The following is a 25,815-nucleotide window of genomic DNA, read 5'->3' on the forward strand; positions in this document are numbered from 1 at the left end:
TGTTCCTTTCTTACTGAAAGTGGTCTTGCCCAAGGCATAGGTTCCTGTCTCCAAGGGAGGTTTTAGCAAGTCATAACACATTGTCTCTACTAATTACAATTTGTGGTCAGTTTGCAACAGTAAGAAGCTTTTTAATACATTGAACACTTTTATAAAAGAGTAACACCTCAGGGATCTGTCAGGCCTGGAAGCCATCCTTTTCATTTGGCCTTCAGGCCTGCCACATTTACTACTGTGGGAAACTGGGAGGGGGAATTGTATGGAGCAAGGATAATTATATAGTCATAATAGCATTCCTTTCTCAGAGAGTCAAGGACACCTGGGTGGCTGGAACTGGGAGGCATCTCCAGTTGGGACGGTGCTTTGATTGGACCATGTGATGGACATGTGAGTGCTGGGCAGGGACCTGAACTTTCCTTTGGGTGGGGAAAACCTGGAAACTTTCAGATTCGGGTTTTCCCAGATGTGTCAATATGACATCTCTAATAAAATGGAACTTTGAGGAAACTCAAGCCTTGGAGTTTTCATTCATTGGGGGTGTTACTTGAAACCCTGACAGGATCTATAGAAACAAAAGGGCTTAAAATACTGAGAATGAAACCAAACAGATACATTTTTAATGACTCTTTTAATTAAAATAAATAAATATAAACTCGAAATTATTATCCACATCATTGATATCAAAGTTTATTTCCAAGTTGGTCATATGGGGTCTCACTAGAAACAACTGAAATTAATGAAACATTAAAGGGGGAGGAAGTGACTGTTGCCTTACTTTGTCCTTAATCCTATTGCTTGATTTACAAATATTTAACGGAAAAGCACCTCTCCCATTTCACTATTTTTAAGAAATCAGATTCACAAAAATGCACCAAAAAGTTCCCAGACCCTGTATAAATCAGAGATTCTTGTGTCTCATTATATTCTCTCTGCAATTGAGATCAGGCCTGAATAGGATAATATAGCATTTGGGGGAAAAGATACAAGCCAAAAGACCAGCCCCAGAGGCCAAGATGGAGAAGATCTCCACAGCCACCATGGACTTCCCTTTGGTGCTCAGATAGGTGGGGAGGAATGAGATCCAAACACTGCAAAAGACCAGCATGCTGAAAGTAATGAACTTGGCTTCATTAAAACTGTCAGGCAATTTCCTAGCCAGAAAGGCCACTGTGAAACTCACAAGGGCCAGGAAACCCAGGTAGGCCAGGACAGTGTAAAACATGGAAGCTGAGCCTTCATTACATTCCAAGATGGCCTCTCCTACCAAGGAGTGGAAATCCAAGTTAGGAGACGGGGGAGAGGTTATCAGCCAAGTAGCACAAAGAACCGCTTGGACAAGAGGACAGGATACAACAATGCAATTGGTCAGTGATTTTCCTAAGAATTTCCTTGTCTTGTTCCCCGGCTTGGTAGCCATGAAAGCCAGAACCACCATGACAGTTTTTGCCAAGACAGAGGAAACTGCAAGAGAAAAAAGAATGGCAAAGGCAGTTTGTCGGAAGAGACAGGTGAGCTTCCTCGGTTGACCAATGAAGAGGAAGGAGCAGAGGAAGCAGAGCAGGAGGGAGACCAGGAGGAGGTAGGTGAGATCTCGGTTGTTGGCCTTGACGATTGGTGTGTCATGATGTTTATAGAAAATTGCTAGGACTGCCAATGTGATCAAAGAGAGGAAAAGAGCAAGAGATGCTAAAGTGTATCCCAGGGTGTCTTGATAGGAAAGGAAGTGGATCTTCTTGGCAATGCAGTGGTCCTTCTCCTTGTTGGGATATTGGTCTTCTGGGCAGGGGTTACAGCTTTCAGCATCTGAAAGCAAAAGTCAATTTGCATTTCATGGTCTATCAAAAAGGGTAAATCAACCTTCAATATGGTCATCTCCTACAGGCGCTTTCTCCAACAGGGCCCCAGAGATACGTACAATACCAGACCTCCGGACTTTTCGTCGGGCCTGAAAACTTATTTATTTCACCTAGCCGGGCTGGCTTGATCCCACTGTTTTTGGTTAAATTAATTGATTTTAATTGGGTTGTTTTAAATTGCGGCCAAAAATATTTAATCATTTTTAAACTGTTTTTAAATTTTGTATATTCTGTTTTATTCTGGCTGTTCACTGCCCTGAGTCCTGCTGGAGAAGGGCGGTATACAAATTGAAACAAACAAACAAACAAACAAACAAACAAATAAATAAATAAATATCAATCTCCTGGGAAATTGATAGTGCCGATAGAAGAAGAATACCCTAAATAATGAAAATTAAAGCTTGACGCTCACACTCTTCACGAAACATTTGGTAGCTGGTTTTTCTGGATGTAGCCAGATATAAGATTTGGAATATAAAGTCTAATATGGAACACATGAATTCTTCCCTGAAACTACCTTGCATTAACCTGTTGAGGAATAGAAAAGGTTGTTGGTGGACAGGACAGTTTATATCCATCCACTCAGAGGTTGAATATTTTGAGAAATGTCAATGTACCAAAAATGTTCATATTTGCTTCTCCTGAATGGCTTCCTTGATCCTGGAAGAGATACATTTAAAACAGGCTCTACCTGTCTGATTAGAAATGGTTCCTTCTGGACAAGGGGCACATTGGTAGCAGCAAACTTGCTCGCCCTCTGGAACTCTTCTCCTCTCTCCTGCCTGGCACCTCTTCATGCTACACCTGGCAAAGGGCACCTTCTAAAAGGGAAAAGAGAAACACTGTAGATGGCCCAATTATTTCTGTTTGTATCTTCAGAATGTCTTCAAAAGAAATGGTGAAGTAGGGTCTATCAGAAACCAGGAAAAACTACAGTGGGGTTAAGGCCAGTGCCACTCCCACATTACCCAGTGTTGCTGGCATTTGGAATAAGGCCTTGGCATGCAAAAAAAAGCCTTGTGAATTGAGCTATACCTTTTCTAAAACAAACAATCATGAAGATCCAACTGAACAGGAATGGTCCACAGAAACCAATGTTGGCTGTTCTAAGCGCATCTTGTATTTCAAGCAGAATTTCTTCCTAATCTCAATGCTTTTTGAGCTGTCACTAATCAAAACAGGTTCTTTGTCAAATGGTTGATGAGGTTTTGATTCAGTAAGTTGTTCTCCAGTAAGGAGGATGTGTTGAATCCCTAGAAGGCAACGAGTCTTTTGCTGAATTTAGTTTACCTTCCAGCTCACCTTTTTTGCCCAGACAATTGCATTGGAGTTAATAGTGAAATCCTGGCCTTGAGGAGCCCCTGGATCTATTTGTCCAACTTTCACAGGAAAAAAAGATCGATTGGTGAGGAAAACCCAGTTGAGAAGATCATAACGACTAGATCCCAGTCCATTTTCTGAGAAAGAGACTTCATCTCCTGCACTATTGTTGAAGTGGACATTCCTCAAGTAGGAAAGAAGCTGAATGAAAAGAGATGTCAAAGAATTGGACTAACTGGCTGAAAGCCACAAATGAGACATCATGGCTTCTATTCATTCTGGGGTAACATCATCATAGAAATTACCTGCCATGACTGGACATTTGAGATCTTCTTTTCAAGTCTTAAGATGGCTAGTCGCCCTCCAGATCCATTCATTGCATGTAATGCATGTGCCACGGCATAAATGGCATTGTAGATATTGTAGCTTTCACCTGTCATGCTTGTTTCAGAGAAGTAAGCTGGCAGATTCCGTATATTCTCCTTTCCTGTACATGGTTTGGAGGCATCTTGGAGCCTCTTTGGAGACATCTTGCCTGGTTTGTAGATCTTGCAGTGAAAGACCTGTTCCCACCATGGAGGGAGAAAGACATCCCCTCGTGGGTTCAAAGGGTCTAAAGACATGAGAAAATGGCTGAATTCTGAGACTTCCCTGGTGTGGTCCCTGAAATGGAAAGCCCCGTGGAAGGGCTTTACAAATTGCAATATATATTCAGACCTTATTGCAATAAGTTTCCAGCTGGATGTAAAGATCCAAACTTTTTGAAACGGTGCTTTTCTCCATGCTTCATAAAAATACTGTTGCAATATTTTTAGGATCAGACTCAATAATAATAATGAGAGTTAGAGGTTTAAATATATTTCTCTTTAATTATAATAGGCATTCTATATTCACTGAATATTCACAGATAGAAGCAAAGAAAATGGTGAAGGTGGCTCCTTATATATACAAAGGGTGGAGCCAAGAGTGGGAGTGGTGAATTATGAATACATTAAGAGTCAAAGAATAAGTTAACCCCTGATATCCCATATATACATTATTTACACATTAGGGAATAAGGCATTTACATCTGACAAATACATAACCGCCTGCACGTTTCCAATAGTATTGGAGTCTCCAAACAAAATAATTACTTCACCTTTTGACCAAGTATTGAAAATATGGTTTAATTTCGCCGCTGGAGTATTATAAAAATCAATTTTCATTATTTCAGTGAAGGCCAAGCAGATCTCCTTCTCCTTCAGCATTGGCATCAGAGATGAGATGAAACGTTCTCCATTGTCATTTTCAGGAGCCACCAGCCCAACCCAGTTCCACTGGAAATGCAGGAGCAGCTGGACTAAACCCACATACTGAGGAGATTCCTTGGGATTAATCCGGAAGAAGGAAGGATAAACTCTTCTGTTTCCCTGAGAGAACTCAAAGCCAACACCGAGCTGGAGAAAGTGAGAGTCTTCTTTAAAAGAGATAGTAAAGTTGTTTATGACCTTTAGGGGGTTCCCATTGTGTGGTTTCTTACCCCACTAGAAAGATTTACTCATTATGAGTAGACAGCTTCATCTTCCTCCCTTCTTAGGAAGAGTCACCAGTTACAAATTTAATTTAATTAATTTAATTTAATTTAATTTAATTTAATTAATTTAATTTAATTTAATTTAATTTAATTTAATTTAATTTAATTTAATTTAATTTAATTTAATTTAATTTAATTTAATTTAATTTAATTTAATTTAATTTAATTTAATTTAATTTAATTTAATTTAATTAATTTAATTTAATTTAATTTAATTTAATTTAATTTAATTTAATTTAATTTAATTTATCATATTTCTATGCCGCCCAACTCCCAAGGAACTATTTTGCCTGGTTGTGATAGATCAAAGTTAAAGAAAGAAGCCATCAATCTGAATACACAGAATAAACTGCACTGAAAGATGTAGAAAGATGATAAACTTTTATAGAAGTCAGGAAGTAATTCCTCTTTTAGTATTATATCAATATTTTCTCGCAGAGAGAAGTTCCCTGAAGATGGGCTACAGCAGGAATCCGAAAGCTTGGAAGACAAAACTTCTGATCCCAGTGATTAGATCTTTTAACATTATCCTGGGATATGTATATTTGCCTTCATTCATGAGTTATATCACTATCTCTTTGTGGTTATATAAAAATGCATCTTGACATGTAAAATATAAAAATCAATTGAATTATATCATGGATTATCTAAATCATAGTAGCCTCCCACTGGCCGGTACGCTCTCATAGAGAGGGGCTCCTCAGGGTGCCGTCGGCCAAACAGTGTCGACTGGCAGCCCCCAGGGGGAGGGCCTTCTCTGTGGGGGCACCTGCCATCTGGAATGAGCTCCCCCCGGAGATACAGAGGATCCCGGATTTGTGCACCATCCGCCGTGCCCTCAAGATCCTGCTATTTCAACATGCTGGTCTGGCCTAACTTTCCCTTTTAATTGTAAATTTTTAAATTTGTTTTTAAAACATTAGGGTGTTTTAACCTGGTTCGGGCCAAATTGTTTAATTGGTTTTATATTGTCTTTTAAATTTTGTAGTTTATGTGTTTTATCTTTTTGGCTGTTCACTGCCCTGAGTCCTTCGGGAGTAGGGTGGTATATAAATCCAAAAATAAAATAAAAATAAATAATAAATAAAATAGACCTCTGCTTTGTTTCTCCCCCTCCCCCGTAAACACCTTTCCTTTCATCTTTGACCTCCGTTATAGTTGTGTTATTTGTCTACTGCATGGTGTGTCTAATGGAACCTCCTTACCTGTAGGACCTTGAAGATGCTGAAGATGGAGGCCATCAGCCTTGAGGATTTGGGGTTGAGACCTCCAATGACAGAAAGCAGAGTGTCCCGCCTGTCACATTTATAACCTGCAACCATTTGGCCTCGTGTGGATACCAAGGAGAGGCTGAATAAAGTATTATTCCTCTCAGTCTGGTGATTTTCGTAGATGTGGAAGCCAAGGGTGATGTTGGGGAGGAGAACCAGATCCTTGTTGACTTTTTTAACTGCAAACATCAAGGCCAGGAACTGCTGGTAGTTCTTGGGGATGGGTCTATAGTGAGAAAATCATTGAGGCTCATTTCAGAACAACTTCTGTGGTGAAGTTTGCCTGTCCCATGTTTTATGGGATTTTTTTTTAATGGAAAACCCATGATAAAACTTGCATGTTTTTGCTAGAAAGAAGAAAAATCTGTCTGTCCATACAGACCTTTTTATACCCATTATTTATTGTCCTCCCACTTCAACACTTTGCTCCAGTGACTAAAATTCTCCCCAGTTGCTCTTCTACAACCCACATCAATTTGATTCTGTCTTGGATCAGCTTCTTCAGGTCTGGTGACAGTTGCTGAACAGAGGACTTCAGCTGGAGTCACAACGCAGATTTCCTGAAGGCCATTATTCATGAGCACTGGTGATTCCGAAACTGATTATTATTACTTTTTTAATCTGCCACCCTGGAAAAGGATCGAGCCTTTATTTGAGTTTTCCACCATGACTTTCTGACCAAATTAATATGATAAGTCAACTTCTTCCCTAAGCCAGCACAGTTTCTGTTCTGTTGTCCCTCTTCACTTTTTAGATTTATCATCTTCCTGACTTCTGAAAAGATTGAGAATTGTATCCTATTTTTTTAAAAATGTATTGACCAAAAGAGGAAAAACAATGACCTACCATCAGAAGACAAGGTGATTAGAAAAATTATGGAGTGTGTGGAAATGGATAAGCTCACAAAGAAGATACAAGAAAAAGATGAAACAGAATATTACTTAGTCTGGGAGAAATGGTATAAGTGATTGAAGGAGAAAGGGGGGGACAAAAGAAAACTAAACAGTGGTTAAATTAGGTGGAGGAATATGGAAAGAAATGGGAAGATATAAAAATTGTGGAAAGGAAAGTAGGTACCTGTTTATGTTAAATGTAAATAAAATATTTAGATTAAGAGAATATATTATAACGGTATATATATGAGATACTAGAAATATATGTATAAAAGATATATTAAGATAAGAAAGAGAAAATGTATCAATATGGATTACTGATGCAAAGATGTTGAAAAGAAGAAGATGTAAATATCTGTTTGTTTGTTTTTTTTAAAAAAACTGGTTAATAAAAATTATTGAAAAAAAAACGTGTTGACCAGATTCACATCTCACGAACAAAGTGACACTATTTTATGAGCTTTGCTTTTTATTGTGAAAAGCACAAACATAGAGTAGGACGTTGCTGAGATGGGGAGGGAGGCACATTGGGGAACATGACAAGGAAGTTGGAGTCTGCTGGTAGAACTTGTGTTGCCATATTTTGGGTTGAGTTTGCAACAGCAAGTCCCAAGTTTCATTGAGTTTTTAAAATAAACATTCCTTGATTAAGCTTCTATGGTTTTGGTGAGAAAGGAGAAAAGCTCTCCCTCCGTATCATGGACCATTTTATACAATTCTATCACCCTCCCTTCTTCACTTTACTTTAGTGATTGTAATTGAGTTTCTCTTGGAGCAGCTTCTTCAGGTCTGGTAACTATTGCTGACCCCAAGACTCCAGTGGGTGGGTTACAGCACAGATTTACTGAACTCCATTACTCATGAGAAATGCTGATTCCAACACTGAGGGATTTTGGCAGTTCCTCACATTGGAAAAGAACTGAGTTTTCGGGTTTCTTTCACCATGATTTTACATCCAAATTAATATTAGAATAGAATAATAGAGATGGAAGGGACCTTGGAGGTCTTGTAGTCCAACCCCCTGCTTAGGCAGGAAACCCGATACCACATCAGACAAAGGGTTATCCAATCTCTTCTTAAAAATTCCCAGTGTTGGAGCAGTCACAACTTCTGGAGGCAAGTTGTTCCACTGATTAATTGTTTTAACTGTCAGGAAATTTCTCCTTAGTTCTAAGTTGCTTCTCTCCTTGATTCATTTCCACCCATTGCTTCTTGTCCTACCCTGTTATAAGTCAACTTCTTCACTAGGCAGCTGAGTCTCTAAGGTGCTGCCCCTCCCCACTTTTATATGCATAATCATCCCGATGAAAACTTTTGGAAATAATTGAGAATTCCAGCCCATTTCTTGTGCTTTATATGGAGAAAAGGACAAAGATCTGAACATCACTAGAGCAAGCGGTTTTTTTTTAAAAAAAGAAGCCCTGAATACAAAATAAAGAAAACAATCGTATAAATATTTCCCCTCTAGGTGAAACTTACGATATTTTATCAGTCAGCACTAATGGGTAATTGTGAAAATCTGGGACAATGGAGTTCACAAGAACTGCCAGGGGAAAATTTGCACCAATAAACAGATCACCAGGTCTGTAAAATTCCCATGGATTCTGCAAGCTTAAGCTTTTTTGCCATGCACACATGCTTTGAATCTTCTTAGCAGCAATTGGGGGAAGGAGCCAGAGCAGCAGCAGCAGGAGAGGCAGCCCAGACATTCTTGTCACCTTCCCTGCTAGATCAGAAATCAAGGTTTGTGCAGAAGCTGAATTGCAGGCAGCCCCTTAAATCTCACCAGATTTATATAGTTGAGACTAACTTGCCAGCTGGATGTCCTCAGGGCACATTTATCTGATGTCTCTTTGCATTAAAACATTTGTATTGTATTGCTTTATTTCCTCCTATCTTCCTTATTCTGAAACTAGACTATGTGCTCTATTTTATTTTAATGATAAGGTCACAATATTAACCAATCAATAAACTACAATTAAACCAATCATGCTTTCTCTTACCTGTCTTTGTGCTTTGACATGTAGGCCAGCTGAGTCTCACCAAACCCTGGAGTTGGCTCTTTGGTGGACAAGGCAAGGTCCCCCATCACTAAAGACAAATTCCTTGTGTGTCCAATCACACTTGGCCAATAAAGAATACTAATTTTCTAATCTAACCTTCACTGGGAGAACCAATATTTTTGAAACCAGGGTTAACCTTGGAAGATTTGTGTGGGTTGAAATCCACAGGGAATACCTTAAGAATTAGTTCTTCTGAAAATTGCAGGGGAAAGCAATTCTCCTACCCACTCAGCAACAGATGTTGTTTGAACATCAGATGGAGAAAAACAGGTTTGTGTCCCTTGTTGCTAATCCACAGAACTGACAGAGTTTACAGTTAAACTGAAGTTGAGCTTTTGAGCTACCTGAAAGTGGACACCTGCACACAAGATGGAGTTTGGCCTGTGCCATAGTATGTTCAGGCAGAATGGGTGCTGGTGGGGCATAGTCGCAGTCAGCTGTACCCTAGGAAGTGTGAGCAATCATGCCAATGTGGAATAACCGGTTTAGTTATACCCACAAGACAGGAGATTGATTGATTGATCAAATTTATATGACCACCCCATGCAAAGTCATTCTGGGCAGCATACAACAAAGCAGTAAAAGCTGCAACTAAGGAAGACAAGCATTGTTTAAAACCTTTATATAATAGTTATTAAAAAGAATTAGATATTATACGAGCAGAACTAAAAGCAGAAAAGAGAATAATAGACGGTGGGATCTTAATAGTAACAGAGCAAGCTCATGAGTTCACCTGCCTCCTGGGGTCCCTTTACTTACAGATAGTAAGTAAAGTAAGCTCTGCTGATAGTTATTCATTGCCTTCTCACCACATGAATAGACTACTGTAATGACCCCTATGCGGGGCTGCCCTGAACAGCATTTGAAAGTTTCAACTGGTGCAAAATGGGGCAGTTGCAGGCAATTCTATGTGCTCCTAGAACATGGAAGGTTACACAAGTGCTCCATGAAGTGTCTATGGAGATTCTCAGTCATCCAGGTCATGGTTGTTCCTTTTTCCAAGAGGCAACTGGACTTTTAGGCTTTTCTTTGAACATGTTTCACTTCTCAACCCGAGAAGCTTCTTCTGCTTTGACTCCATTCCGAACCATCTAATCAGAGCTGAGGAAGCTTCTGGGATGAGAAGCGAAACGTCTTCAAAGAAAAACCAGAAAGTCCAGAAACTTTCACTTTTGTATCTTGGATATTTTTTTTTAAGATTTAAGAGGGGGGGGAGGAGAGGGAGAGAGAAAAATTCCCCACAGAAAAGAAAACACTGGGAATCAAAAAACATGGGTAGCCATGGGTGGGGGTCATGTGACTAGATGGGAGTGAGTGACGTTGAGTTGGCTATGCCCACCCACATTTTGTGGCTCCCGGTGTTTTCTTTTCTGTGGGACATAGATCCAAATGGCTCTTTGAGTGTTTAAGGTTGCAGACCCCTGTCTATATTAACCTGCACAGATGTGACTATATGTTTTCTTGCTTTCCTACTTAATTTTCCCCATGAGGTGACTTCTATTGTTCAGATCTGGCCTCAGCACTATAACGTAGCATTTGGGGAGAAAGATACAACTCAGTAGACCAGCCGCAGAGGCCAAGATGGAGAAGATCTCCACGGCCACCATGGACTTCCCTTTGGTGCTCAGATAGCTGGGGAGAAAGGAGACCCAGACACTGCAAAAGACCAGCATGCTAAAAGTAATGAACTTCGCTTCATTAAAACTGTCTGGTAGTTTCCTGGCCAGAAAAGCCACTAGGAAGCTGATGAGACTCAGGAAACCCATGTAGCTCAGAACAGCATAAAATATGGCGGTTGAACCTTCATTGCATTCCAGCACAATTTCTCCCTTCACAGAATGAAAGTCCAAATTAGGAAATGGGGGGGAGATTGCCAGCCAGGAGGCACAAAGAGCTGTTTGCACGAGGGGACAGGCCAGGACTAAGATCAGCTGCTTCCCCAAGAGTTTTCTTGCCCTCTTTCCTGGCTTAGTAGCCATGAAGGCCAGAACTACAGTCAGAGTTTTTGCCAAGACAGATGAAATGGCAGTGGAGAAGACGATGCCGAAAGTGGTTTGTCGGAGGAGACAGGTGAGGTTCCTTGGCTGCCCGATGAAGAGGAAGGAGCAGAGGAAGCAGAGCAGGAGGGAGACCAGGAGGATGTAGGTGAGGTTGCGGTTGTTGGCCTTGACGATGGGTGTGTTGCTGTGTTTGATGAAGGCTGCCAACATGAGGATTGTGATCAAAGAGAAGAAAAGAGCTAGGGAAACTAAAATGAAACCGAGTGTATCCTCATAGGAGAGAAAGTTCATGGTCTTCGGAATGCACAGGACGTGGTTCTTGTTTGGCTGTTGGTCTTCTGGGCAGGGGATGCACTGAGCCGCATCTGGAAGAACAGGCATCAGCTGATATTAGACAGAGAACTAGGGATTATCCTTGAGGGGAAAAGTTTTCCCAATGAAAGAACTGAAATGCCCCATGCTCCCCATCTCTTTACTTCTGCTGCATACAACACAAGGATCCAGTGGAATCAGCAGCTAAAAACTTCTCAGGAGTAATTATATAATGAATGAATTGAATTGTTTTATTTTATTATTACATTTTGAAATTCCCATCTTCCATATCGAGGGACTCTGGGCTGTGCTCAATACTTATTTTATTTATTTATTTATTTATTTATATTTATATACCGCCCTTCTCCTGAAGGATGCGGGGCGGTGAACAGCCAAGATAAAACAGAAGAAATACAAAATTTAAAAACAGTATTAAAATCCAATTAAATTAATTTGGCCCACAATTAATAAAAGATTTAAACATATAAACAGCACATAAAAGCTAAAACTGCTGCTAACAACTTAAAGGATCCATTCAAGTTAAAAGTTCTGAATGACTTTCATGTTGATTTGTTCAACTGATTTGCCACCTCATATTGTCTCTCACTCCTCCCCAGGCAGCCACACCAGACCTCCTCATTCCTGCTTGAGGGTCTCCTCATGCAACTTGCCTGTTTGATTAGAAATGGTCCCTTCTGGGCAAGGAATACATCCGTAGCAACAAGAACGTTTCCCCTCTGCAACTTTCCTGGCTTGTCCTGGAAGGCAGCTCTTCACACATCGGGAGAAAGGCTTTGTCTGAAAGGAGAGTGAGATTAGCTTTGAGATGGAGAGCTTAGAAATGTTCAGATTGGCTTTGGGGTCTACATAAAAGCAGCCCCTCTTCTTCCTTCCCCTGAATAGAATTTGTGTCACAACAACCTGGTCCTTCCTCTCAGCCTTCCTGAACCCTGGAAACAACTTCTACTCCGCACCTGATTGGCCCACACAATGGCGTCAGGGTTGATGCTGAAACCTTCAGCTGAAGGAGCCTCCGGATTGGCCCATCCGACTTTCTGTCGAAGAGTCGTCATATTTGCAAAGATGACCCAGTTGAGGATATCAAATCCTGCATATTTCATCCCAGTTTCTGAAAAGGAGACTTCCTCCCCAGCGGTGTTGTTGAAAAGGACCTTTCTCAGGAAAGCGTGCATCTGGAATGGCACAACAACCAAAAAAACAAAGTGTATGAAAATGAAGAGACTTTATATCAAAGTTATAACTAAGCTGTAGATTGAAGCAAAGTTCTTTTTCCGGAGCTCCTAAATATTCAGTTTCAAGAACTGAAACTACAAATTATTTCCAAAGAAAACTAGGTGATTGGATCCTAATCTTAATCTTATTTCATTTCATTCTTTTATTTCTCCCTTTATCTTAATCTTAATCATCATGACAACCATTACTTTTCTACATTGTGATATCTAAAATAGAAATTTCAAGATTTGTAGAAGATCACAGGGAAATGTTTATGAATCTTAAAACAGTGTAAAGCTGTTTCCTTGACCAGAAGGGAAGATCTGAAGATGAGAGTTACCTGCCAGGACTTCATAGAGAGGTGAAAGTCTGACTTCTTTCTGCCCCTCTTCAATGCCCACTTTGATTCCAAAGTATATGCAGCATGTAATGCATGTGCCACAGAATAGGCAGCATTGTAGATGCTGTAGCTGAAACCGGTCATCTTTCCATCAAAGACGGAGATCGGGAGAGTGTCCAGGTTCTCCTCCCCTGTGCAAACCCTTCGGCCATCAGGTGAGGCCACACCTGCCTTCAAAACCTCACAGTCAAATACAACTTCCCACCATTCGGGGAGAAAGACGTCTCCGTGGGGTTCATGTAGATTCAGAGCCCAGAGATAATCTTTGAATCCTGGCACCGGGTTTGTATGGACTGTGAAAGACAAAGCACCATGGAAGGATTTTAGTTTCCCCCACTCGTAGTGATAGCCAATAGCTGAAAATTCCCATTGGGTGGTCAGGATCCAGACCTTCCCACAAGAAGTGTGGTTCTCTTCTTCATAATAGGAGAGGGATATTAAAAGGCTTTGCAGAATAGTTGAAACCCCGGAGATAATCACAACCTGAGCATCACTGTTCAAAATTGTCCAAAGCACATCTATTTTTGCACTGGTCAATTCATTGAATATTGAGATATGGCGCATGATTTGTTTTACAAAGTGTATGCAGATGTCATTCTGGGCAAGGGTGGCGTCAAAAATCCGGATGAAATCATCACTGCTCTCTGACTTCTGAACAACGATCCCAATCCAGTTCCACTGGAAATATAGAAAGAGCTGGATGATGGCTGCATTCTGTAAATGATACTGAGGATCGATCTGGTAGAAGGTGGGGAACCGGCTCTTATCCCTCAAAACAGGGTCAGAGAAGCGGTAACCTAGCTGAAGAGATGGTAGGGACGGAGGAAAAAGAAGTGAAAGAAGGAAAATGATACCTATATTTTTTGTTACTAATCTCAGATCATCTAGACTAGCAGGTATCCTATTCTAGAACCAAATCCTCACAACTTTGGACCTTCATAAGATGTTTTCTTCTGGGCTTCTGGTTTGACTTCCGTTGCTGTCAGACGGTCCCTTGGGACCGCCACCCCCGTCGCCCGTAAAGAGCCGCCTTTACAGCTGAAAGGCGGCTCGAAAAACTCCATTTCCATAAGGAAATGTGAGATAGAGCAGGCGAGGGCAGGTAGAGCCCTCTGCGAAGTCCCCAGAATTTTTCTTTTACTCTTGGGGACGAAGCAGGATGAGGCTCCCTATTTCCTTCACCGCTGCTCCGGGCTTCGGGAGACCTCTGCCTTCTGCAGAGCCAGGCGACGAGACCAAACCTTTCAACGAAAAACAACAGATTGTTTAGTTAAAGAGGATGAGATCTGGACTTGGGACCCTAAATCGCAAGTATTTTTAATGATCTTATAAGCGTTTTTAAGTGAAGGAAAAAAAAAGTTTAAAATGGCGACCGCTGAGGCTTGAGAAGAAAAAAAGCCAAAAGTGAAAGTCCTTCCGTAACAAGCTACAAAGTAGCGGAACAAACAGTGCTGGCAAGAATAGAGAAAAGAAAGAAAGAAAAATCCTCTTTCTTTAAAAAGAGTTTGTCTGTGTGGCAGGATGGTGTTAAAATTAACAAAGCCAGACAAACAAGCAGCGGAGGGGGGGGGGAGTTCCCCTATTTACAATTATGTGAACAAGTTTCGAGTTTACAGACTCAGAAGAATGGTTCTAATTTAAAAGAATTTGTTTTGAAGGAAATGGCAAGACATGACGAGATTGTGAACCAGAATTTTGAAAAATTTAGGCAGGAAATTAAAGAATACATACAACTAAAGTATGATAATTTACAACGAAAGATTGTAACAGTGACTAATGCTTTTTCAGAAATAGTTATAAAGATGGATACAAATATCAAGTTATTAGAGTCTAAAATGGAGGAAGTTGATGATAAGATTTATAATTTGGACAATAAAATATAAAGAATGGAAAATGATTTGATAAATATTCAAGACAATAGCTCTGAAGTAAAGTCTAAAAAGGAAGCTGATCACGAGACTTACAATGCAGAAAATATAAAGCAAGGGATTGAAAAAGAAGTTATAATGATGCAATACAGGCTCACAGAATTTGCGGTTAGAATGAGAGGGTTACAGGAAAATAATAGAGATGATTTAAGAAAAATATCTGCTGAAGTTCTGGCCGGGATTTTAAAGGTTCATCCAGAGGAGGTACCTTGTAAGATTGATAAGGCCTATAGAGTAAATTCTTGGATTGCAAAGCAAAGGCAATTGCCTAGAGATATGGTGATTTATTTTACAGATAAAGAAATAAGAAATGATATTGTGCAAAAATCTTTTAATTCTACTCTACAATTGTATGGAAGAAAGATTTGGATATATAAAGAGTTGCCGCCCAAGATATTAAAAGACAGAAAGGAATTTGGATTTTTGGTGACTGAGCTAAAGAAACAAAACATCTCATTCAGGTGGGATGTCCCAGTTGGCATAATATTGAGATATCAAGGAGAAAGATACCAACTAAATACTGTTGAAAAAGTCAACATAAAGTCACTCAGGTGGTTGTTTTTTATATATCAAGACATCTATTGTTGATGGGGGCAGATGGTAATTGAAGATACCGAACATACTGTTCGAATTAGGATGTGATGCTACCCTAATATGGGTGATGGAGTTAACAATCCAGCTGAAAGACACTACAGAAGATATTATATGGATTACAAGCTTAAAATCATTTGAGGATTTTATTTACATAAGGGAATACTTTTTAGTGGTGTGGGCAGAAGAATAAAGATATTAAGAATTATTATGTATGGTAGTCCTGTAGGAAAGTGGGTGGAGATAGGTTAGCTTATTGATTGTTTCGTTGAAGAAAAGGGATATTATGTTTAGATATGAATATATATAAAAGATTTGAATTAAGAGATATATCTATGGGGTGGAGGAAATGGGCAGACTATGAGTTGAATAAAAGTTAAATTAGGATTTATTATATAGTTTTATAGTGGAAGGTTGCTTTGAAATGTCATATTAATATATAAAAAAGATTTGATTTAAGAGATATATGTATGGGGGAGGAGAAAAAGAGTAGATTATGAGTAGAAATTGCTAAACTGGGGGATATAATAATATTATTATGCTAAATTAGGAGTTATTATATAATGTCATAGTAGAATGTTATTTTGAAATGTATAGTATAAGGGGGATATAATAATATTATTAGAAAGAAAGGGTCAGCATATGGGGGATGGAGTAAGGGGATGGTGAAGTATTATATAATCTGTTATGAATTTGGGTTTTACTTTGAAGAAGCCACAGGGGGAGGGGGAGGGGGCGTTAGGGAGGAGGGGGGGAAAGGGGGGAAAATTTGTATTTGAAAAACTTTTTCAATAAAAAAAAAGATGTTTTCTTCTGGTCATAGAATTGGCTCTGTGAGTTGTTGGCAGTAACCACATAAGGCACAAGAATGATGAAAACCACCAAGAGCCTTGCTGGTGTAGCGGTCTAAAGTGCTGTTATGTTAGCACTTAGCTGCCGGCTGCCTGCAATTAGTGTGAGTTCAAATCTCACCAGGCTCAAGGTTGACTCAGCCTTCCATCCTTCGAGGTAGGTAAATTGAGGACCCGGATTGTGGGGGCAATAAGCTGACTTTGTGTAAAAACAACACCACTTAGAGGGGGCCGAAAGCCCTAATAAGCTGGTATATACAAAAGTATGACAGTTATTGCTATAATGCATTGTAAGCCACCCTGAGTCTATGGGGTAGGGCGGCATATAAATTGAACAAATAAATAAATAAATAAATAAATAAATAAATAAATAAATAAATAAATAAATAAACTGCCTGGAATGCATATGGGTAAATGTAAAAAAAAAGGGGGGGGGATGATATTGCCATAGGTCAGGGATGGTGAACCTTTTCAGCACTGAGTGCTGAAAAGGGCGCACACACATCTGGGCCACAATCCAGAGAGGACTTTCCCAGGGCACATGCATGTGCCCGAAAATGAACTTCTGGTTTTTGGCACGTGCATGCACACTAGCCAGCTAGTCTTCCGGGTTTCTGGCATGGATGTGCTCATGACGATCAGCTGGCCCGCACCCATGCTCATGCAGGAAAATGGAAGACCAGCTATTCCAGTTTCCAGCACTGCCATATGCAAAAACGCCAGCTGATCATCGTGCGCGGATGTTACCAGAAACCTGGAAGAGGAACAGGTGATGAACTTTTTGTTAGTCAGATAACTAAGGTATGTAAGAAGCACACCACAATAGTAATAGGGGATTTTAATTCCCTGACATCAACTTGGAGACAAACTGCACCAAGCAGAAGATCAAGCAGGTTCCTGACAAACCTAGCAGACAACTTTGTTTCCCAAAAGGTAGAGAAGGGAACAAAGGGATCAGCATATTGGATTTAATTATCACTAACAGAGATAAAATGATAGAAGGTGTTGAAGCTACAGAAACCTAAGAGAGCTAATTTCAATAAACTTAGAGAGAGCTTGGGAAGGATTCCATGGATGAGAATCCTCAAGGGGAAAACAACTCAAGAAACTTGAGAAATTTTGAAAAGTGAGATTATAAAAGCCCAGTCTAGCACAATACCAATGAAGAAGAAAAATAACAGATCTCAAAAGTAACCAGCATGGTTGCATAAAGAACTCTCTGACAAATTGAAAGACAAAAAGGGCAAGTATAAAAAGTGGAAAGAGGGGCACATAACTAAGGCAGAATATGAGCAAATAGCCCGAGCCTGCAAAGATGAAGTGAGGAAAGCTAAGGCTCACAACAAACAAAGGCTTGTGACAAAAGTAAAAAATACCCCCCAAAAGTTTCTTCCAATATGTTAAAAACAAGAAAAAAGTCAAGGAAACAATTGGTCCATTGCTGGGAGAAAGTGGAAAGAAGGTGACAAGCAACAGGGAGAAAGCCCAACTACTTAACTCATTTTTTTGCATCTGTCTTTACAGAAAGGAAAAAATCAGTCCAACCTATCAAAAACAGCACCATAAAAAACAGATTAGGAGCACAAGTTAAAATATGAAAGAAAATGGTAAGTGAACACCTGTCTACCCTAGACAAGTTCAAATCACCAGGACTGGATGGATTACACCCCAAGGTTCTGAAGGAACTGGCAGATGAGATCTCAGACCCACTGAACTATATCATTCAAAGATCCTGGAGGAACAGGCAGCTGCTAAAGGACTGGAAAAGAGCTGCTGTAGTTCCCACATTCAAAATAGGGGAAAAAAAATAGAACGAGGTACCAACAGACCCATCAGCCTGACCTCAATAGCAGGTAAGATTCTGGAAAAGATAATCAAGCAACGAATCAGCAAACACCTAGAAGCAAACAAAGTGATAACCAAAAACCAACATGGCTTTGTTAAAAGGAGATCATGCCCGAATAATTTTATTGCATTCTTTGACAAAGTGACAAAATTAGTGGACCAGAGGAATACTTTCGATATAATTTGCTTGGACTTCAGTAAAGCATTTGATAAAGTAGACCATAACCTACTACTTGATAAAATAGAAAAAATGGATTAGACAGCATCACCACCAGATGGATTCGTAACTGGCTGACCAACCACACGCAACGTGTAGTCCTCAATGGAACTGCATTTACACAGAGGGAAGTATGCAGTGGAGTACCCCAAGGCTCTATTTTAGGCCCAGTACTCTTCAACATCTTCATCAATGACTTGGATGAGGGCATAAATGGGGAACTCATCATATTTGCAGATAACACCAAGCTAGCAGGAATAGCCAAAACTCCGGAAGATAGGCTTAAGATACAGAAGGATTTTGACAGACTTGAACATTGGACACTATCTAACAAAATGAAATTCAATGGTGAAAAAAGTAAGGTTCTACATTTAGGCAAGAAAAACAAAATGCTCAGGTATAGTATATGTGGTACCTTGCTCAATAGCGGTGACTGTGAGAGGGATCATGGAGTCCTAGTGGACCATCACTTAAATATGAGCCAGCCATGTGCTGCAGCTGCCAAAAAAGCCAACACAGTTCTAGGCTGCATAAACAGAGGGATAGAATCAAGATCACGTGAAGTGTTAATACCACTTCATAATTCCTTGGTAGGGCCACACATGGAATACAGCATTTTTAGTACCGGTTCTGTGGGCATGGCTTGGTGGGTGTGGTGTGGATTGGTAGGCATGGCAGGGGAAGGATACTGCAAAATCTCCATTTTGAGAGAAAGAGAAAGAGACAGAAAATGAAAGAGAGAGAGAGACAGAATGAAAGAGAGAATCAGAGAGAGAGAGAGAATCAGAATGAGAGAGAGAAAGAGAGAAGGGGAAAGAGAGAGAAAGAGAGAGGAGGGAGAGTGCCTGAAGGACCCAATCCTATCACTTGGAGTCCCAGCGCTTCAGCAAGCGGTATCCTGGATTCATATTAGTGGTCCGCGGAATTTAAAATTATGAACTTGGTGGTCCCCGAAGTCCAAAATTTTGGGGGCCCCTGGACTAGAAGACCTCCAAGGTCCCTTCCAACACTGTTATTCTGTTCTTTTCTTCTGGTCACAGAACTGGCTCTGCAAGTTGTTGGCCGTAACCACACAAGTCAGAATTTACAGCATTCCCCCTTTCATCATGTTGCATGTCCAGGTACCTGAGAAACCTTGAAATTGCCAAACACGGTTGCCATCTGGTATGAAGTTTCGGAGCTGAGGCCACCAAGGACAGAGACAAGGTTGTCCTTTGTGTCACACTTATAGTTAGGGAACACTTTTCCCCGGCTGGAGAGCAGAGATAGGCTGACATCTGGAGTCATGCTTGTATGATGGTTCTCTTCGTAGATGCGGAAGCCCAGAGTGATGTTGGGGAGAAGCTGTGAGTCTCTGTGGATCTCCTGAATGGCAAATGCCAAAGCCAGAATGTGTTGGTAGTTCTTGGGAACAGGTCTTTGTTGCAAGTGTTAGAGGACAAGAATTAGACAGGAGCAGGAAGGAGGTGTTTATTTTGTTAACAAAGCATTATCAGGATTCTAGAACAGATCAATACAAATGAGTTGATTTATGTTACTCGTGTCAGAAAACAGGGCTGCTGTCAATCAGTTGATCCTGTTCTTATTGTCAACAGTGTATGCCACATCCCCTTCTCCTCTCTCTGCGGTACATTTAAGTGAGTTATAAGTTAGAGCATGAGCTCAATTCAAGTCAGTATTGACTTTTCCAAAATGAACTTTTCAGTCCAGTTAAAGAAATGGGGTTGATCCTCTTGATAAAACTACACATTTTATTATATCCAGTCACAGAAATATTAAAAGCTGACATCTTCTGTCCTATGTTCCCAAGCATTTTCCCCCAATCTGGCACCCTATCATGTTCTCTGAGTCCTTTTGAATTAGGTGGCTTTCTAAATCCAATAAATTATATTAAATTGAATTAAATTGAATGTCTGATCAGGTTGACTTTTTCTAGCTAGAAATGATGATGCCAGTATATCTGAATGGCTCAAGTTAGAAAAAAACAGTTTTAGTGTCTCTGAAGGTGGAACTCTTTCTGTTGGGGGTTCTCCAAAGAAACTCACTCCTCTGACCTAGAAGTGCTAGATTTAACAAGAGATTGGTGGGACAAAAGACAGACCCTCACTATGTGGAATGTAATGTAAGCATGAAGGATCCCAAAGGTGCTTTTTTCAGGAGGCAACTGGACTTTCTTCTTTTTTCTTTTGAAAACGTTTCGCTTCTCATCCAAGAAGCCTCTTCGGCTCTGACAGGAAGTGGGGAATGGAAGGATTTACACTCCTTGAAGACAGCTGGTTATTTAGAGGGTCATTGAAGCACTTGGAAAAAATTGTAGACTCCAGGAACCAGGAGCATTGCTGAGGTGACCCTGAGGACACAGATAAACCCTCCAAGTACTTCAACGATACTATGAAAGGATGCAGATGACCAGCTGTCTGCAAGGGGTATAAATCCTTCCATTCCCCACCATCCTGTCAGAGCTGAAGAAGCTTCTTGGATGAGAAGCGAAATGTCTTCAAAACCAAAAACAAAGAAAGTCCAGTTGTTTCCTGAAAAAAGCACCTTTGAGAGCACTCTGACCTGGATGACTGAGAATCTCTACAGACGTTTAAGCATGAAGGATGGTGTTACAAATCATCAGAGTAATGGGATGGGAAGATGAATTCAATGCAGCAGTAAGATAGAGGACCCTAGCATTATTTTTCCCCAAGTTCAGCCCAAATTGTCTTCTACACAATGTGCACCTTATCTACAGGAACAGGGAGAAAAAGTTGACTCCCTATCCAGTGTGAGAAACTAATCTTCACCACTCTTCGGCTTGAGAAAGGATTAGAGGGAGATTGATTGATCAAAGGGAATCAATTTGTCCTAAACAGGAAGGCTCCACATCAACAGAGCCTGGGTGGGATTTAAATGTGCCCCATCTTTAAGTCTGACCTTTCCACATTGCCCCAAGAAAAAAGACAATCAAGGAAACACTTACACAGAAAGGATATCCCAATCACCGGGTGACTCATCTGGGAGTGGTATAACTACATTAAGGGAGAGAGGCAGGTTTCCACCGATGGTAAGATCTCCAGGTTTGTAATAGTCTTTTTGTTCTGGGAAAGGTCTCCTCCAGAAGCAATTCGGCCTCAGGTCCATCTGGACAGTTGCAGGCAAGAGCCATAGCAACGCTAAGAGTGAAATCATTGGCCACAAAAAGAGACTTTTTCTCCTACAGGAAGTCAAAGGAGGATATTGCAGGAACTGTGATGCTCTGGTGACTTCAGAAGGTTCAAGTGGAGTTTTCAATCTTCACGTAACATTCATCTAAGCTCCAACTGTAAAAGGACCCAGCTATAGTATTCGGAGCTTGGAGATAAACATGTTTTTACCATAGTATCTTTAGGTTTAGGGTGAATTAATCTGTGGAAATCCACTGAGACGAAATTAGAATTACTCGTGTTTGATGAATCCCAGGAGAGGGAAATGTCCACATTATTCCCAACACACTGGAGTAATTTTGTCATTTTGACAGGATGAAAACCTATTTCTGAAACTATAGTTGTGCCTCTCAGTCTGTCAATTGGGCAACTGTGTTTGGACAGTGATGGAGCTTTAGAATTGGACGAGAATTTATCCCATCCCCTTAATGTAGGACACACATTATGCAAACGCTTTTAAATCTCTGAGATCTCTTTGGGATTGACTGTCTCTGCAGCTTCCACCAAACTCTTTCCAGATAAAGAAACTCCCTGGGACTTCCTGGAATAACTCACCATGGCCTTTATCTTACTGTTGCTTCCCTCACTGGCCAATGGAGATGTTTTTCAGCTATAAAGTATCTGGATGGTTTTTAATAATCACCAGCTTTCTTCTTTTCTTTATGACTTAGATGAATTCTGCCCAATCTCCCTGTCAGTCAAATGGGTCATTAATATTTTAAACAAGTATTTCAAGACCAATCATTCTACCTGATGGAGGATTTCCTGAGGACGCGATCCAGAGCTTCTCTCAGGTGCACCATTCTGCTCTACTCCATTTTTCAGTCCACATCCTTTGTGGTTTGAACCAGGATTGAACTGGAGTTACCTTTCCTTGAGTCAAAAGCATAATACCAAACCATCACCCTATGAGACAAATCCTGCATTTGCAGTGCCCCAGAGAGATGATAGATGCCCCATTGTACCTCCTCCTCCTCCTCCTCCTCATCCATGTGGTCTGATGCCATTAAGCAGGGTATCCAGCTGGACCACCTAGCTAGGTTCAAGATTGGAGACCTGGCTGTGCTCTGGTTCCACTCAAGGACAGTTTCAGTCAGTGTTGTTTGAATGTGAGAGGTCAGCCCAGGGGGTTCTGCTATGTTGGATGCTTCGGGGTCAGCTCTCTCTACCTCTCACTCTCTAACACAAAGTATTTTTGTATTTTCAGGAAACATCTAAGACTATCACACAACTGTCTTCCTTCCTCTCTGCCCAAGATCAAACAAATATTTAACTATTCTATTAATTAACATCCCATCAATCCATCCCAATGATAATCTGAGAGCATAAAAATATATCAGGAGAAGATCCCTTAATATCCACTTCACATAGTCTTGTTCATTAACGAAGCATGTTTATCTAGTCATAATGAAGAGAACACTCTATGCAATTTAATGTTTTGCATTGAAAATATACAATGAGAAATACTTGAATGAAAAAATTAGTAGAGAATTCTGCAATGCCCCAAGACTCCATGAGTACACATATGCTGTCAAAATGAGTATGTGCTTGTTGTGTCTGGACATAATTGTCAACCTGCGAAATGACTTCAACTGAAGCCATGCTTACTTCTGCTTGGTTTCTTGGTTGCCATTCGTGGGGGGGGGAACTTAGGAATGTGGTGCCTCAGCTGGCGAGTCATAACATCTACCAGCCGGCATGTGAACCATGGTCATGTCAATGGACATCTGTCAAAGCCAGGCGGGAACCTACGACTGGTCTTGTTGGCCCTTGTGACCTGAGAGACCTAGGGGGTGGGGAAATAATTTAGAGCTAGTTTCACCTTTCTAAGTGTCAATATGATGTACTCATTAAAGGGTTTTTTAACCTGAACAATGTGTCAGAGTCCTGACTTCCCGGAGTTCATTACTCGGAACTATGACAATAGTTGGAGTGGAAACCTCTATATTAACCTGCACAGATGTGACTATATGTTTTCTTGCTTTCCTACTTAATTTTCCTCATGAGGTGACTTCTATTGTTCAGATCTGGCCTCAGCACTATAACGTAGCATTTGGGGAGAAAGATACAACTCAGTAGACCAGCCGCAGAGGCCAAGATGGAGAAGATCTCCACGGCCACCATGGACTTCCCTTTGGTGCTCAGATAGCTGGGGAGAAAGGAGACCCAGACACTGCAAAAGACCAGCATGCTGAAAGTAATGAACTTGGCTTCATTAAAACTGTCCGGTAGTTTCCTGGCCAGAAAAGCTACTATGAAGCTGATGAGACTCAGGAAACCCATGTAGCTCAGAACAGTATAAAACATGGCGGTTGAACCTTCATTGCATTCCAACACGATTTCTCCCTTCACAGAATGAAAGTCCAAATTAGTAAATGGGGGGGAGATTGCCAGCCAGGAGGCACAAAGAGCTGTTTGCACGAGGGGACAGGCCAGGACTAAGATTAGCTGCTTCCCCAAGAGTTTTCTTGCCCTGTTTCCTGGTTTAGTAGCCATGAAGGCCAGAACTACAGTCAGAGTTTTTGCCAACACGGATGAAATAGCAGTGGAGAAGACGATGCTGAAAGTGGTTTGTCGGAGGAGACAGGTGAGGTTCCTTGGCTGCCCGATGAAGAGGAAGGAGCAGAGGAAGCAGAGCAGGAGGGAGACCAGGAGAAGGTAGGTGAGGTCGCGGTTGTTGGCCTTGACGATGGGTGTGTTGCAGTGTTTGATGAAGGCTGCCAACACGAGGATTGTGATCAAAGAGAAGACAAGAACTAGACAAACTAAAATGAAGCCGAGTGTATCCTCATAGGAGAGGAAGTTCATGGTCTTGGGAATGCACAGGACGTGGTTCTTGTTTGGCTGTTGGTCTTCTGGGCAGGGGGTGCACTGAGCCGCATCTGGAAGAATAGGTGCCAGCTGATATTAGACAGAGAACCTGGAATTATCCTTGAGAGGAACTGTTTTCCCAATGAAAGAACTGAAATGCCCCATGCTCCCCATCTCTTTACTTCTGCTGCACACAACACAGAAGGATCCAGAAGAATCAGCAGCTAAAAACTTCTCAGGAGTAATTATATAATGAATGAATTGAATTGTTTTATTTTATTATTACATTTTGAAATTCCCATCTTCCATATCGAGGGACCCTGGGCAGTGTTCAATAAAATATTAAAACATATAAACAGCACATAAAAGCTGAAGCTGCTGCTAACAACTTAAAGGATCCATTCAAGTTAAAAGTTTTGAATGACTTTCATGTTGATTTGCTCAGTTGATTTGCCACCTTATATTGTCTCTCACTCCTCCCCAGGCAGCCACACCAGACCTCCTCATTCGTGCTTGAGGGTCTCCTCACGCAACTTGCCTGTTTGATTAGAAATGGTCCCTTCTGGGCAAGGAATACATCCGTAGCAACAAGAACGCTTCCCCTCTGCAACTTTCCTGGCTTGTCCTGGAAGGCAGCTCTTCACACATCGGGAGAAAGGCTTTGTCTGAAAGGAGAGTGAGATTAGCTTTGAGATGGAGAGGTTAGAAATGGTCAGATTGGCTTTGGGGTCTGCATAAAAGCAGCCCCTCCTCTTCCTTCCCCTGAAAAGAATTTGCATCACAACAACCTGGTCCTTCCTCTCAGCCTTCCTGAACCCTGGAAACAACATCTACTCCCCACCTGATTGGCCCACACAATGGCGTCAGGGTTGATGCTGAAACCTTCAGCTGAAGGAGCCTCCGGATCAACCCATCCGACTTTCTCTCGAAGGATCGTCATATTTGCAAAGACGACCCAGTTGAGGATATAAAATCCTGCATATTTCATCCCAGTTTCTGAAAAGGAGACTTCCTCCCCAGCGGTATTGTTGAAAAGGGCCTTTCTCAAGAAGACGTGCATCTGGAATTGGAAAACAACCAAACAAACAAAGTCCATGAAAGTAAAGAGACTTTACAGTATATCAAAGTAACAACTAAACTGTAGATTGAGGCAAAGTTCTATTTCTGGAGCTGCTAGATATTCAGCTTCAAGGACTGAAACTACAAATTATTCCCAAGGAAAACTAGGTGCTTGGAAATATAAATGAGTCAAACTCTGGTTTCAAATGACTTCTCTGCAAAAAAAAATTAAAAAAAAAATGGTTAACTGAAGTAATGAATGAGATTCACTGATATTGCATGTTCAGTCGCCCCAATCTCTAATCTTAATCAATTTTTCCCCTTACTTTCTCCAAATTAAAACCCTTTAATTTGAAATCCATCATTTTTCTAATAGTTAACCTTAACTCTAAGTCATCCTATTC

At 40.8% G+C, this 25,815-nt stretch overlaps 3 protein-coding genes across 3 annotated transcripts; all 3 read right to left on the reverse strand.

The window, feature by feature from the left end:
- Nucleotides 1-898: 898 nt before the first annotated feature.
- On the reverse strand, nucleotides 899-6,071 carry LOC148116267 (vomeronasal type-2 receptor 116-like). Its single transcript, XM_087883559.1, has 4 exons — nucleotides 5,955-6,071; nucleotides 3,159-3,377; nucleotides 2,548-2,677; nucleotides 899-1,803 (listed from the first exon to the last, which is right to left on the reverse strand). Exons 1-4 carry the CDS (start codon nucleotides 6,069-6,071, stop codon nucleotides 899-901), a joined length of 1,371 nt encoding a protein of 456 aa, XP_087739685.1.
- A 4,374-nt stretch (nucleotides 6,072-10,445) lies between these two features.
- LOC148116268 (vomeronasal type-2 receptor 26-like) lies at nucleotides 10,446-11,357 on the reverse strand. The gene has a single exon (XM_087883561.1). The coding sequence runs from the start codon at nucleotides 11,355-11,357 to the stop codon at nucleotides 10,446-10,448; it is 912 nt and encodes a 303-aa protein (XP_087739687.1).
- Nucleotides 11,358-11,924: 567 nt separating this feature from the next.
- On the reverse strand, nucleotides 11,925-22,533 carry LOC132712098 (extracellular calcium-sensing receptor-like). Its single transcript, XM_087883562.1, has 5 exons — nucleotides 22,507-22,533; nucleotides 19,479-19,718; nucleotides 12,862-13,722; nucleotides 12,263-12,481; nucleotides 11,925-12,086 (listed from the first exon to the last, which is right to left on the reverse strand). Exons 1-5 carry the CDS (start codon nucleotides 22,531-22,533, stop codon nucleotides 11,925-11,927), a joined length of 1,509 nt encoding a protein of 502 aa, XP_087739688.1.
- Between the last annotated feature and the right edge of the window lie 3,282 nt (nucleotides 22,534-25,815).

This window comes from Pantherophis guttatus, chromosome 1 (genome assembly GCF_059756535.1).
Source record: "Pantherophis guttatus breed Tessera chromosome 1, ASM5975653v1, whole genome shotgun sequence".
Lineage (NCBI taxonomy): Eukaryota > Metazoa > Chordata > Lepidosauria > Squamata > Colubridae > Pantherophis > Pantherophis guttatus.